General features: G+C 35.7%; 1 protein-coding gene across 1 annotated transcript; it reads right to left on the bottom strand.

Annotated features, from left to right (window-relative positions):
* LOC306886124 (synaptic vesicular amine transporter-like) lies at positions 1-14370 on the bottom strand. Its single transcript, XM_079443011.1, has 16 exons — positions 14289-14370; positions 13849-14022; positions 12336-12672; positions 11760-11818; positions 11481-11564; positions 10812-10904; positions 9979-10068; positions 9726-9769; positions 6331-6391; positions 5768-5863; positions 4568-4646; positions 3408-3459; positions 2877-2940; positions 2627-2746; positions 2383-2516; positions 1-748 (listed from the first exon to the last, which is right to left on the bottom strand). Exons 2-16 carry the CDS (start codon positions 13979-13981, stop codon positions 644-646), a joined length of 1551 nt encoding a protein of 516 aa, XP_079299137.1. The 5' UTR covers positions 13982-14022; positions 14289-14370; the 3' UTR covers positions 1-643.
* Positions 14371-14755: the final 385 nt, after the last annotated feature.

The raw sequence follows: 14755 nt of genomic DNA on the forward strand, positions 1-14755 counted from the left end.
AACGTGAAAATTCAAGTTTTAATTGACCAAAAATGTTCTTAAGCTGTTCTCTATAATATAGGATGTAGTTTGAACTGATTATGATACGTGTAGCAACATTTTAAGGCCCATTTCAAGGTGAGTTCTGACTCGAATACACTGACATTTACGCCTATGAAAAGAGTTTAACAGGACCGATAGATACATATATGAAGACCATACTTTCCTACCACCACAGACAAACAATAAATATCCAGTACATATCTGTCCATTAAGTCATACTGAATGAATCTGATCAACTACCCTGTCTGACTTTCGAATGAGAAAAAATGAATATTGTTATGCTGAAGAAAATTGTAGTTAATGTTTTTCTTTTATCCTCACTCAATTCCCGCATTTTGAATCACACTGAAATGTTATCCATATCAATAAGGCTGTTGGTTAGATATTTCACCTCTCCTACATTGAGAACAAACAGCAACGAGAACAACTTTGGTTTGCTTCAGAATAACATGACCATCACAACCACAGGACAGTGTGGGACAGATATGGGACATTCTCACCAATTAGCATTGTGGTTTTCTTTAAAGTCTGTTGTTTTCCTCTTTCATACAACAAAATAGATACTCTGGGTGACATACATGGTCGAGGGCTTTGATGAGGCTTATTCAGGGCTCTCGGGATCAAAATCGTCACCCATTTGGTAGCTGGAGCCCTGGGTGGAGTAGGAACGGGTCTTCATTGAGCAGCTAGAGTCCATCAGAATGGCCTGAGAAAGACACAGAGATAAGAAACCATCATTGGTGTAAAGGACACCTTACATTTATCTAGAGTGATCTTATGCCATATACAAACCACATCAAAGCATATATATTGTGTGTTTACATAGACTTAGCATTTATGTATTTACACAACAATTATGTATGCAGGAAACAATTTATCACACACTCCGATATTGATTATCGATTTGTTTGCGCAAAAGATTGTGCAAAAGATTGACATGAAAGAGCAGTAGTGTACAGACGGAAAGGAAGAAAACTTTTGAACATCATTCTGGAATCACAAAATCCCTTCGGCCTCATTTATATAATGTGAAATTTTGGAAATTTTTTATCTCCAAAGCTGCTAATCCTCTGTAGACGTGCAGTTATGAAATGATCAATTTATTAAATTAAGCAAAATATATATGTAAACAAATACCTTACAAATTAATAACCTGTTAAATTGACAAATAAATAGCTGTACTTATAAATAAATAAAATATTAAAATAAAAATGTAATTTATTTATAAAATAAATGAAATGATTATATTTATAAAATAAAAACAAATTAATAAATCGCTTTTCAAATTTACAAATAAATTCTGAATAAAATAAATAAATGATACCTCATTTAAATTCATGTTTAGAATGTTAGCTATCTGTGTAGCAATTTATTTTGGAATTTATTCTAGTCTTTATTTGTCAGTTTGAAATTATTTGTCAATCTGTGTTTTTATTGTTGGTTTAATTATTTTTATAAAATACTCATTTATATTTGAAGGTGGTACTCTGTGTTAATCTGGTTGGCTACTGCTATTGACAGAAACTTTAATTTCAGAAAAGGACAAATAAAGAGTAAAGTATTTAATAAGAGGTCTAAATTGCGTAACCTCACTATCTCCATTAGTGATTCGATTTCACACCTAATGGAAGCATTTGTGACATCATCAATTATGGGCGGAGTTGATCTCATTGGCAGTGCACCACTGCTAGTGAGAGAGGGTTTATTGCTCTCTGATTGAATGAGGCTTTGATAAAGATGTCCAGATCTGGCTTGTGTGCGTGTGCAAGTTAGTGCTCTTCGGGAACAGTGTAGTGCTCCTCTTGAGAAAGAAAGCCTGTGATGCTTGGCTTTGATCACACAGCATTTGAGGGTAAACGCACAAGTCTGTTCAGATCAACATCACTCTTTGATCTTAGCTTAAGGGCATCCTGCGCAGTTTTTATTTGTAGCTATTATGTAACATAATTTCCTATTGCAGTCATATTCTATCATGTCAGTGACTTGAAGTATGAGTGCATGAGTGAATGACAGGTGGAGAGTGAACATATGATTATTATTGGAATAATAATAATGTTAATAATGAAGAGAGTATGGATACGAGTCAGGATACTTCCATCTTGCAGAAAAGTGCAATTGTATAAAAATCAAGTCCCTATAATTCTTCTAATTTAATATCCAGTTTGGCATGGAAATTGTCACACTTCAGGAGTAAAACAGACTTCAAATGTAAATTACTTGGAATTGTAAATATATGCATATGAGCTGTAACACTGCATTATTATTTGTGTTTGAGAGTGAGTAGACTGAAATGAATGTAACGTATGTTGAATTGATGAATGACATGTTGTGCGGTCTGACCATCTTTTCCTCGCTGGCAGGAGGATTTCGCAGGAAGAAACAGAGAGGAGCAAACAGGATGTCTACCACACCAATGATGGTCATGAGCCAGGGGAAGCCGATGCTCCGCGCGATCGCCCCGCCTGCTGATGGACCTACACAACACACACGAGTGTTAAATGCTGTTAACACTTTCCTCTAAAAAACTTTCAAGTAGAAATTCAAATTAATTCATGAAAATTAATAACAGAATTTGAAAACTTACCAAATGCGAAGCCCATGCAGAAGGCAACATCAGCAATGGCGTACACACTACCGTACACAGACACGTGCCTCAGATCTACTAGGTAACCCATGATAGGCATCATGGAGGAGTCCACCATACCTGCAGACCACAAAATATGGACTGTTTCATAAAGTGGGTCTGATGCCATTAGTAAAAATATTTATATTTTCTGAATATAAAACAGATTTCATTACACATTATATAGTTTTATCAGCACATTAAAGCTCACCTATTGCAAATCCAACTCCAAAGTTTGGCACAATGAGTCCGTATATGTCTTTAGCAAAAGGCACCTGTTGGACAATTAGAAGCGCTCAATACAGGAAGCTGGTGCATATATAGCTTACTAATTATTAAATTATAAGTGAAAACACCAAATACAGTCAAACATTCTGTAGAACAGAACACTGATTTGTGCCTTTTCATAACCTTTTTAACCCTGATGTTTTTTCCATAAGAAAAATGTGTCCTTGACTCTCATCTGAACTTGTTTTCCAGTCTAATCTGATAAGCATCTATAAGAGAACAGACTGTCTTCCTGCTAAGCAGGATATGTCCAGGGCAAAGAGAGTCAGAGCTCTTTTTTCAAATAAACTTTCTGTCCAGTCCTCAACTGCGCTAGTGGGCAAAACATCTTAGGCATCTTTGAGCCACAACAGTATTGAAATGACAGAAAGATAAGATGTTGAAATATTCACAGGTATGTTGTGTTCTTTGAGAGAAGTTAATTTCTGACAGGGATTTAGTCTAAAAAACTTACACAGAGAATGCTGACTCCAACCAGAAGCATCCCTATAAGCGAGCACAGCCATCTACAGAGAGGGAGAGAGAGAAAAAAATTGAAGATGAGGTCAACAATTGTCTGCTATTCCAAACCAGAGGTTGCTGGGGACTAAGACATTCAGTGACAAAGCTCCAACAACTGCACCAGTCCTAATAGAGATGCATAAAATGTAAAATGTCACAGTGTAAATCTACAGGCCCTGCTGAGTTTTTCTACTGACAATTCAAATGCTTTGCCAGATATGCCTGTCTTTTCTTAGAAACATCTCCAGGCATTTTTAAGAGACTGTCATATGTGACATGGAACTGCAGAAAAACATACATCCAGAGTCCAAAATGAACACTCAAAGTTTGTAACTTTATTTGAAACTGTACCATAATACATAGTCTACAAGTTAAATTGTATAAAATTATAGTTTGACCCTATATGGCTCATGGAGGTGACAAGTGTAAATCAAAATTATATACACTAACATTCAAAAGTTTGGGGTCAGTAATATTTTATTTTTGAATTCATTTTATTTTTCATTCAGCAAGGATGCATTAAATCGATAGTATCAAAAGTGATAGTAAAGGCATTTTATAATGTGACAGAAGATTTCTATTTTACATAAATGCTGTTCTTCTGAATTCTCTATTCAAAGAATCCTGGGAAAAAGAATATCAGGTCTCAACCAAAAAATTAAGCAGCAAAACGGTTTTTCAACATTAATAAAAATGATATTTGAGTAGCAATTAGATAGCTTATTAGAATGATTTCTATGTAATACATAAGAAATGATATTTAATTTTAATGAAAAAATATTGTACAAAATATTTATAGCCAATAATATTCTCAAGCCAGTCGACATTGGCAGGTGTGACTGTTCATTTTGGACCCTGCAGACATAACATATTCTAAAAATGGGAAACATATGCCTCTTATAAGCGCTTATAGTTCATTAAAAGTAGTGTGTATATTTTAAACAAACAAATAAACAGCATGCTACTGAGACTGATTTTTAAAAACACAATTACAAAACCTGGCGACAGAAACTCATTTAGAGTTGCTTCAAAACAGAGGAAGCTGATAGCAAAGCGGAGGAAGATAAGGCAAGAGAAGTAGGGGAAAAAAACACATTCATTTCCCTCTCCTACCTCCCCATTTTGTGAGCCAAAACGGCAAAGATGTTGGTCCCTATTAGATATGAGATGCTGGCTGGCACGAATGCAACCCCTAAAAGGAGAGAGGAGAGAGAGATAGAGGGGAGAGCTCAGATAAGACGACACAATATCAGTTTGATCTCAAAGCTGCTGTTCGTCTCACAGACGCTGTTATGAAGCTGCTTCTCTCATTCTCCCGCTCCTTCTCTTTCATTAGCTCTCTTGCTTTCCTTTGCCTGCCAATGACACCTCAATATCCTGCCAGACCAAAGACACTCCCTTTCCCGCCCTCACTCTCCCTGTTTCTCTGCATTCCTTTCGCTCTCTTTCCCTTTATTATCTGTCAAAGCTTTGTAAGCAGCAGGAAAACCGTGGAGAAACCCAGAAGAAACTAACTGTTTAAATTGTATTTTGCAGTCTGGAGTGTTTTACACAATTCTGAAAGTATGTGGAAATTAATTTTATATATATAAATGCTAAAATGCTCTTAAAATTTAGTTCTCATTATAATAAAAGAAATTAATTCTCATTACTACAATGCAAAAAAGTCTCATTCTCATTATTACAATAAAGAAAATCATCCAGTTCATTTTATAGTAATTAAAATCAGCATAACCTAAGTTCAGTAAAACAAATACTAATATAATGTTTACTTAAAATTGTACTTTACAAATATATTTTTGCAATTTAAATTATATAACATTTTTACATTACAACAGTTTCAGAATGAGCTTCGTAAGGGAACTTCAGGGGGTTGTGAGTTGATGAAAAGCTAATAATAAATTCATGAAATAACAAAAAAATAATTAAATAAATAATACTATTAAAATAAATAATATATTTTATTTAAAATATAAATTTTTTGTTCATGCAAAAAAAAAAAAATCTTTTAATTTTGCTGTAAAATACAACCTGTCCATTTTTATTAATATTTACTTTAGCTTTTTACTAATATTCACTGTCTTTAGCTTGTGTCCCTAATGTAACATTAATATACTAATAAATAAAACATACTTTAGGCTTTATTTGCTGTTTCTTTCACTTTGTCCATAATTGTTAATTGTAATTGTCCATAATAAACCCATTGTAATTTATGCCCTTTTTCTATCCTGCCCACAGTAACCATTTCTCTGGAAAGACAGGAAGTGAAAAAATGTGTAAGTGTGCACATTAACAAGAAGCACATTCTCCAACCTAGTTGCCATTTCCTGGGACACATAGTCTCCATCATCCATATGGGCAGAGCTGGCTCCAGCATAGCAATGGCCATGTTAGCAAAACAAATGGAACCTGAAAAAGAAAAGGAGGAGGGTAAGAGGATTCATCCTCTGAAGAATTCAGTCTTTCTGTCCATCTCTCCCCCTCCCTCAGGACCCATTCTTTTCCTTTCTCAGATATAATAAACAGCATCGTCTTGCCCCTGCACTCAAGTCACTGTAATTGGAGAGGAGGGGAGGCACAGATGTGTTTCTTGACCACTTTCTCTCTCTCTTTCTCACATATACACACACTTGACACTTTCTTATCTTCTCTCACAGACAGATGACCCTCTTAAATGTGTCACACCCCCTAAAGCACAACTAATGCCACACACAATTGACTAAAACATCGGTTTCTTTCTTTACATGTATTCGAAAACACACAATTCTGAATCCATTCTTATAAAAAAACATTCACCTTTAAAAATAATAAGGTTTGCATTTTATTTTTGCTAAAACAGTAGGAATGAACAGTTAATTTGTGTTTACTGGTCTGACCTGCTGCGATGAGGATGTATGGATCCTTCATGAGGGTAATTATTGAACTTCCTTGTTGGCTCTGGGAAAAATTTAAACATAAGTCCATTAATATCAAGGTTTTTTTTTAAATTGCAAACAATTTACCCTAAACATCAATGTTACAGTGGAAAAACAACAGCAACGAGGCCCTTGCCAGTCAAAAACTTATCATACTGGGGACGTGGTCTTATGTCACAGGAAACAAATCCTGAATACCATAGTTATCCATTTATTCCTATGGGGAAATTTAAAAGAAATGTTCAATAGATTTTTGCTGTATCTGAAATGAATACCAACATTCTGGAATGTTTTTATTAATTAAAGTCAAATTTTACATGTTTACTTTTTGCATCAGGATATAAGAAGACATTTATTTATTTATTTGATATGGGATTTTATCTCATTCCATTAACAATCCTGGCCTCAATCAGGTCAGGCGAGTTTTGCTAAAGGGATGTACGTCAGGGTATATCATTCTATTTGAGAAATCTTGCCCTAGTCACCACAGCAGTTCCCATGGAGATGGGCTACTTGAGAGTCACACAAGACAATATATATAATGCCCGTACGCAGTCTGTTCCCTTTATGACACATCTGAGCAATCAGTGAAAAGAAGATCACAAACAAATTTGTGAGTGACAAAATATACCGGTCTTAACTCTCCATATTGAAGTGAGAATTGTGGCATCTCTAGTGCAAATGCCCAGGCTACATTTCTTGAAGGGACTGAAAGATTTCAGAAATATTCTTTATTTTAGCTTTAGGTATGATTAAAAGTTTTACTAAAAGAATGGTAAAGCATATTAGTTAAAGTATTCATTTAAGTATGTGATTAAAAAATGATGCCTATACTATTTATAATGTTAAAATAGTTTCTTCTGTAACAGCATAATACTTAGAAACATCGAGTAAGCCATTTGTTGGTTGATTTGAAGCATTGCTCTGTTTTTATTTAGGCATCCTAGCAACAACACTGACTCAACTAATTTTCATCGTTCAACCAATGGCAGACAAGGAGACTGTTTAGGTAACCTATTTGAAAACAATCATTATTTAACATTTAAGATTTTCAATCTAGTCATAACAGCATTTTACAAGAAATGCCTGCATTTTTTTGGAGCAGTCACCAGACAACAACTAACTCCCCTTCACTGCACATACTGCTCCTCTGCGGACATATCATCCCACTCAAAACACCCTGTCACATTCAGTGGTACTGCCCTAACCAGGTTAATTAATTCTGCGAATGGTCTCATTGAAGATCACAACCCCCAAACAATTAGTTGTCAGTCGCTGCTAGTGTTGTAGTACTCGAGACCGGTCTTGGTCTTGGATTTTACCGGTCAAGACCACAACTAGATAGTGGATATCACTAAATTGCAAGTGCATTGTCTTTGTGAACATCATGAGATTGGATGTAAATCTTACAAATGCAATAGCCTAAATAACATATTTCTATACTGATTTCTTTTGTTAGGCTACCTCTGTGCCACCCTGCAGTGCAAAGATTAATTTTGCTGTTACTTAATTTAATTATATAACAATTTGACATAAATTACGATAATGCAAAACAATTGGGGGAAACTAGTAATTAGTAAAAAAAACTGTAATTATTGTAAAAACTGTATTATTGTGACACATTATTACAATTTAAATCAATGGTTTCTCTTTTAATAAATTTTAAAATGTAATTTATTGCTGTTATCAAAGCTGAAGTTTCAGCATCATAACTCCAGTCACATAATCCTTCAGAAATCATTCTAATATGCCGATTTAGAGCTCAATTATTATGAATTATTTAATTATTATTACTGAATAATTTTGAATTATTTTAAATTGTAATAAAATTGTACAGTATTAATGTCTTACTGTGTTTTTGATCAAATAAATGCTGTTTTGGTGAGCAGAAGAAACATTCAAAAACACTAAAAGAAATCGTAATTATTCTAAACTTTTGACACCCAGTGTGTATCTTGGGTATTTACAATTTTCTAAATTTTAAATGTTGAATGTTTCGCTTTTTTGCTTACACCAAAATAGTAATATGTTAGTCTTATGATAAAACATAGAAAATAAGTGTTGAATAAAGATGGTTAAGTTGTTTTTAGCTTGTAAATATATTTGTTTGCCAATTTAAAAGGAAAATTCCTATAAAATAATAAATGATCAAATTCACCCCTGCAATGATTTTTATTATTTTTTTCAAGACATTTCACAGCAAATGTGGATCTTTGAAATGAATTTGAGTGCTGGTCGGTCTTGGTCTCGACTCAGTCTCGTCCTGCCTTGGTCTTGGTCTTGTCTTGGTCTCAAACCCTTAAAGTCTTGGTCTTGTCTTGGTCTCAACGTACTCTGGTCTCGGTCTCGTCTTGGTCTCGGTCTAGGTGGTCTCACTACAACACTACTCGCTGCTATTCTTTCCCATAATCCTGTTGGATATTGACACTCAAGGGGGCTTCTGAATGAAGGATTAGATTTCCCATTAGATTTCTTTTTAAGCTTATTTATTGCTGTAAAATAGTGGGTTAAATGCTTCATTCCTCTAAAAGATGACAAAATCTCACGGATAACACAAACACGAGGAGCTACATAAATACACACACTGTCTGTAGGGGCACTTGGGGTCTCTGTAGTAACTGATACCCATCAACCCCATTGATCAAAGTCAGACATGCTTTGATTGGATCAGCCACTCCACTGTACATTTCCAATTACTGTGACGCAAACCAAAGCACTATTCCAAATACGCTGTCCCTCTACACATATCGCTATAAACATGCACTACAAACTATGAATGCACACACTGTAATCCATATAAACATATTTTCAATCCCAAATATATATTGAGGTTTAAAAGTACCCAGTGTGAGACCCAAACTCCCCTTGCAAATCATTCTAGTGCTGTTACTGATAAGACTAGTCCAATCATAGTACGAAACACACATCATCCCTAAATCTGCTTCTCCCAGTTTTTGCCCACAAGAGGAATACCAAGTAAAGATTCAGTGTAATGTGGAGCTTCTTGAAGTTACATTTCCCATTAAGGTACAAATACAAAATTACAAATATGAGCAAAGCAATTACAAAAATGAGCCCAAATCATGATTAATAGACTGTGCAAATGTTTTGCTAGGCCATAGTAAGCCTTGCTCAGGATATTAGACAAAATAATTGTCATTTTAAATCCCAAATATCAGTGGAGTAAGTATATACACCAAAACATACATTCTTTGTCAAAATGTTCACACAAAGCCTTTCAAATGTCGAGCTTGACCTTTAGGTGAGCGTTTACCTAATGCTATACATCACAACTAACCCCCCTCCCCCCCAAAAAAGTATTCAGATCAGATCAGGACAGAAGGTACTGTACTCACCTCTGGGTCGACCTTCGAAGGCTGAAGCACAAATAGCTGCAAAGCTGCTCATGACAATAAGAAAAAAACATCAGATATGAAACCAATCTTGTTCAGCATCAGAAAATTCAGTTATAATGAGTTTCTGTCACCAGTATTCAATTCCACACTTGTATCACAATAAGATGAAGCTTTGCTACTGAATCTGTCATTCCCATTGTTTTGATTGGAAAAATGTTGGCAAGCTTAAAAAAACAGATATTGATGAACTCACCTCCATCAAGCACCGCCAGCACTGCTAGGATAAGGAAAGGAGCCGTCTTACCAACAAACTCATACATGACACTGCCAAACGGAGGGCCAACTGCACAAAACACACACACACACACACACACACACAAATATAATATACTGCATACTACTCACAGACTTAATGCAAGCACTGCACCACAAAATATCTTCACTTTGAAAACTCTTGACGGCCACAAATCCAATAATAATTGCCCTGCAGAGCATTCACATAAGCAAAGTTACCAAATCACAATAAAACAATAAATTGTGCAGCAACAACAAACCCCTTTCAAGCCTCAAACTATCCAGATGAATATAGTTTTATAGGTTTTGACTGAAATTATTGTGCTCCATTTTTCGGCTGCTCTCCACTTGATTAACAATGACGGCATGATGTCAGCAAAATGTAATCACTTAGGACACACAAGACAGGTCTTATCCGGTGGAAATTTTTGGAAATTTGCACATAGTGCAAATAGCCGCTGCCATAAAATAATGGACTATCAAAGATCAAACATCCTGCAACAGTGGTTAAAGCATGACATCATTAACGGGAAGCACTAGGTTCAGGCCCCACTCAGGCCATTTCTTCTGACCACTGCTCTTGGGCTTTAAATATGCTACTTAAAGTTACCTCTCAATCTTAAACTCCAAAGCACTTAATTCATAACCACCCAACTTAACGTTTCTCTCTTTGCTTGGTATGCGTTTCATGGGGTAAGGTTAGAGTTAGGATTCAAGATCTCCAATGTACCTGTGCAAACCAAGTTTTGCAGATCAAAATATTAAAAGAACTCCTAAACATACAGTACACACCCAAAACTCCCATGGCTAGTCCTCCTAGGGCAATTCCTATAGCATTTCCTCTTTCCTCATCATCTGTGTAAACACTCGCCAGCATCCCCATACCTGCATAACGACACACAGAATTTACAGAGGTTAAAGGTTTTTTTCTTGTCTGTTATATTAGTATTATTTTAGTATGTCTGCTTATATTAGTATTTTGTGCAATATAATAGATTTATTTAGCTTTTTTAGCATTCGTCAGTGTGACATCAAAAAAAGTATTTGTATGTGCTTTTTGGGGTGTACATTTAAATCTGTGTTCAAGCTCTTTCAAAAGATTGAGGCAAATATGATTCCTCACAACATTAGCCTTTTAAATTCTAGCAGTAAACACAAAAATAAACTCAATAAAATCTGTTTTTACAATGAAACAAGTAATCAGGAGTTTCAAGAGTTAGTTTTGTAATCTAGAGCCAAAGCTGTAGACATCTTTGAATGGGAACAGGGTGCATTTTACACAAGCACCCAAACACCATTAACATAAACAGTGGCTTTATGCATGCAGAGTTCTGAGAACATCAAAGTCAAATGTGTTTTAGCGCACTCAGGTTTACAAATTGTGCACTAAATAAACATTACATTACAGCTTTTGACAGCATCCTTTTGTATTCTAATGTAAGGTTGCAGAAGATCTGTTACCCGCCACAGAAGAACAGGAAGAGCCGACACCTTGTAGAGATCTGGCCAAAAACAGCAGCGTATAGCTCGATGAAAACGCAAACACTTCACACATAGTAAAACACAGACAGGAGAAAAAGAAAAAGTAGACATGTTTATAATAGAAATACCCACAACAGATAGTTTGTGTCTAAATCTTACATTGTATAGTGCATCTTCTCCACCCCTTTTCATAAAGACACTTTGAAATTAGATCAATGTTTAAAAAAAAGGGTTCGAAATTATGTTTTATGTACTCACTTATGGTTGACATAAACATGATGCAGAAACCAGCAAACATCGGGATCTGATATCCTATTCTGCAATTATAAATATGGAAACGTTTTTCATTTGACCACAAACATTACACTTGCAGTGCTGGCATCACTCAGAAGTAAAATCAAGATGTTATTTTACTATAATAATCATAAGATCATATAAATAATGTGTTTTTGTTAAATTTTTCTTTTGCTTCACATCTAGTGAGTTATGCTTAGTGCATTACTAATGGTGGTAAATATTCTGCTAAAAATATATTATAACTGACTGATCCCAAGATTTTGCCATGCATACTAGTGAGATACGTTCAATGCAGTGGTGCTGGACTGGCCAATACTCAGCATGTAGAGGGGTGAACGACATGCACGAGTGATCACACTACTGCTGATCACTCAACAGACAGAGACAGAAAGAGGATTGCACTGCAATATTCACCTTACTTACACTCCATTTACACTCACTGCATGCACAAACATATCATGCAATCTCATGCTCCTTTTGAGAGAAATGCTAGTTTCTGTACTTTCAAAGATAAACGTGTGATTTGTCTTAACCCACCTGTTGGTTAGGGGCCCTATGAAGGGGTTAGTAATTAACTGTACTGTTGCTTTAGAGGCAAACAACAGACCCACTTTCACATTCTCATTCAGAAGCTGGTCACCTGCTTTGGGGCAGTCGGACTTATTTTGAGGGGGCATCACAGAAGCAGGGGCCGGGGTCATTGGGCTAGCCGTGCTCATCTGTGGGCTGAAGCCGGTCAGGCGTGTTGTGTTATCGTACAGAGACACAATGCTCTGAAAGGTGCCAGATGGGGACAGAGGGGACATGGAGTGATTTCGGACCGACTGAGCAGCCTCGTCATCCACTGTGTACAGGTAGCTTGGAATAATAGGCACTACAGAGAGGAAAGAGAAGAGAAAATAATAACCATGAGACAGAGATTGATATCATTAATATGTTTATACATGGTCTTAAATTATATCCTACATTACTTGAGGTTTGACAGCGAGCAAGCTTTGTTCTAATCTTAAAACATAGCCTAGGTAATATTCAGCAAATCACGAATCAGTTTTAGAATCAATGTTTACCAATCATTTTCCAGAAAAACTCAAGTTCAAAGATTTATCTAGCTGTGTAACACCACATTTGACCTTTCAAGTGAACAATTGGGTTTGACATTATCATGCGTAAATAACCCACAGGGACACCGTGTGCGATAACGCTCAAAAGCCTCTTCATTCAACACTTGTGCCAAAGAACGACAGGTTCATTTTCCGCCTGGTTCCATCTGTATGTACACACAGGCCATATTCATCGTGTGTATTATTTCCAGCTTAATTGCCGTGCCCGTTTCTTGGCTCGCGGACGTGAGAACAAACACAGACAGTTTAGCGCGCGCGCGTCACTGTCACATTATGAGAGCGCGCGCGCGGACGGAGCTCCGGCAGCATTCGAGGACATGATACTTTAATTCAGATCAACTGCGACCACTGGAGCAGCCAACAATTTCGAGTTTACACGGGGAAACAGTCGTTTAGAATAGTTCAAGGTATTTTATTCAGGCCTATATCCTAGGCATATTAATCAGATTTATCATTTTACTTTTAATGCAGGTTTTTTCGAACAAATTAAGTTTTTTAATAATCAAAATCAAACAATTAATTTAAATTAGTACTGCAAAACTGCTTTAAAATCGATTATTGAATAAATAAATAACTATAACCTATATGCAAAAACATTTTTTCCAATGCTAATTTCGTTTAAGAAGACCCGCCCTATAATTATAACATTTGTATACTCTTTGCGAAGGTTTGAGTTTTGTTTGAATTCACATTGTTATAATGCAAACATAATGCTAAATATGAAAATATATGAATACATGAAATGTTAAGTTTTGTGAATATTACAGATATATTATGAAAGCATATTAGCTATGTGATAATATAAGCTGTTATCATTAAATGCATCATATGTTTATAAGGCGTGTTTGCATGAACAGTTTATCATTGATCGCTGAGGGATATCAAATATGCCTTCACATGTAACAGGTGTGAACAACAGTAGCACTTACCAACCACCGTCAACAGCATGTTGTCCAACAGCAAGGCAATGAAAACGATCAACAGAATCAGCCTCCGAGACTGTCTTTCTTCTCTTAGCCATGTTAATAAACTAAAATCTCTAAGAGCATCAAATAGTCCCATTTTAATAAAATCCAATTGCCAAAGAGTGAGTGAAAAAGATCCTGCAACAGAAAAAAAAACTGTCAAAAAACATCAGTGGCATCAAAACATTATAAAATGTGTTTAAGAGAAACTTGAGGGGATGATTACTAAAATTAGATAAATATGTCAAATATTAAAGTAAATTTACACTTTTATACAATTATAAATATATGCACTGAAGCTCTCTGAAAATAATAAACTATCAACAATTGTAATTTTTCTCTTTCTAATGCTAAGTCTAAATATTTGCAATGAATAATACACCCAGTATGGTTTTAATTCTTACCTTATAAGCACATTTGCATTGAGCTTTGCTGTCAGATCCCGGGTGAAAGGCACGCTGGATGCGGAGCGCTTTAGTTGCTTGACTGCTGTTTGACGTCACGATGGGGTGGGGGGGCTGCCTGTGATACGGACGAATGAACCATCGCACAAAACTCAGAGAGTCAGGAACACCTTATTTACTGCTTTTATTTTTATGTATAAATCTATTTAGCCACTACTTCAGTTAATATCAAGTTTTAATTTAAGTTCTTTATAGGCTATTATTTTCATGAAATAATAATTACGATGCAAGTCGTATGTGTGCTTTAAGATTGTGATGCTGTTGTTTTAGCCGACTTGACAAGTGTTAAGAAGTTAGGCTATTTGCTGAGGGAAAGTTGCAATCACTTGTTGAGTTTAACGGCAGCACCAGCAACTTCACATCAGTCTGATATTCAAGTGTTTCAGCGCGTTTTACTAGATGGGAGA

The sequence above is a fragment of the Barbus barbus genome (assembly GCF_936440315.1).
Source record: "Barbus barbus genome assembly, chromosome: 20".
In the NCBI taxonomy this organism is placed as follows: Eukaryota; Metazoa; Chordata; class Actinopteri; order Cypriniformes; family Cyprinidae; genus Barbus; species Barbus barbus.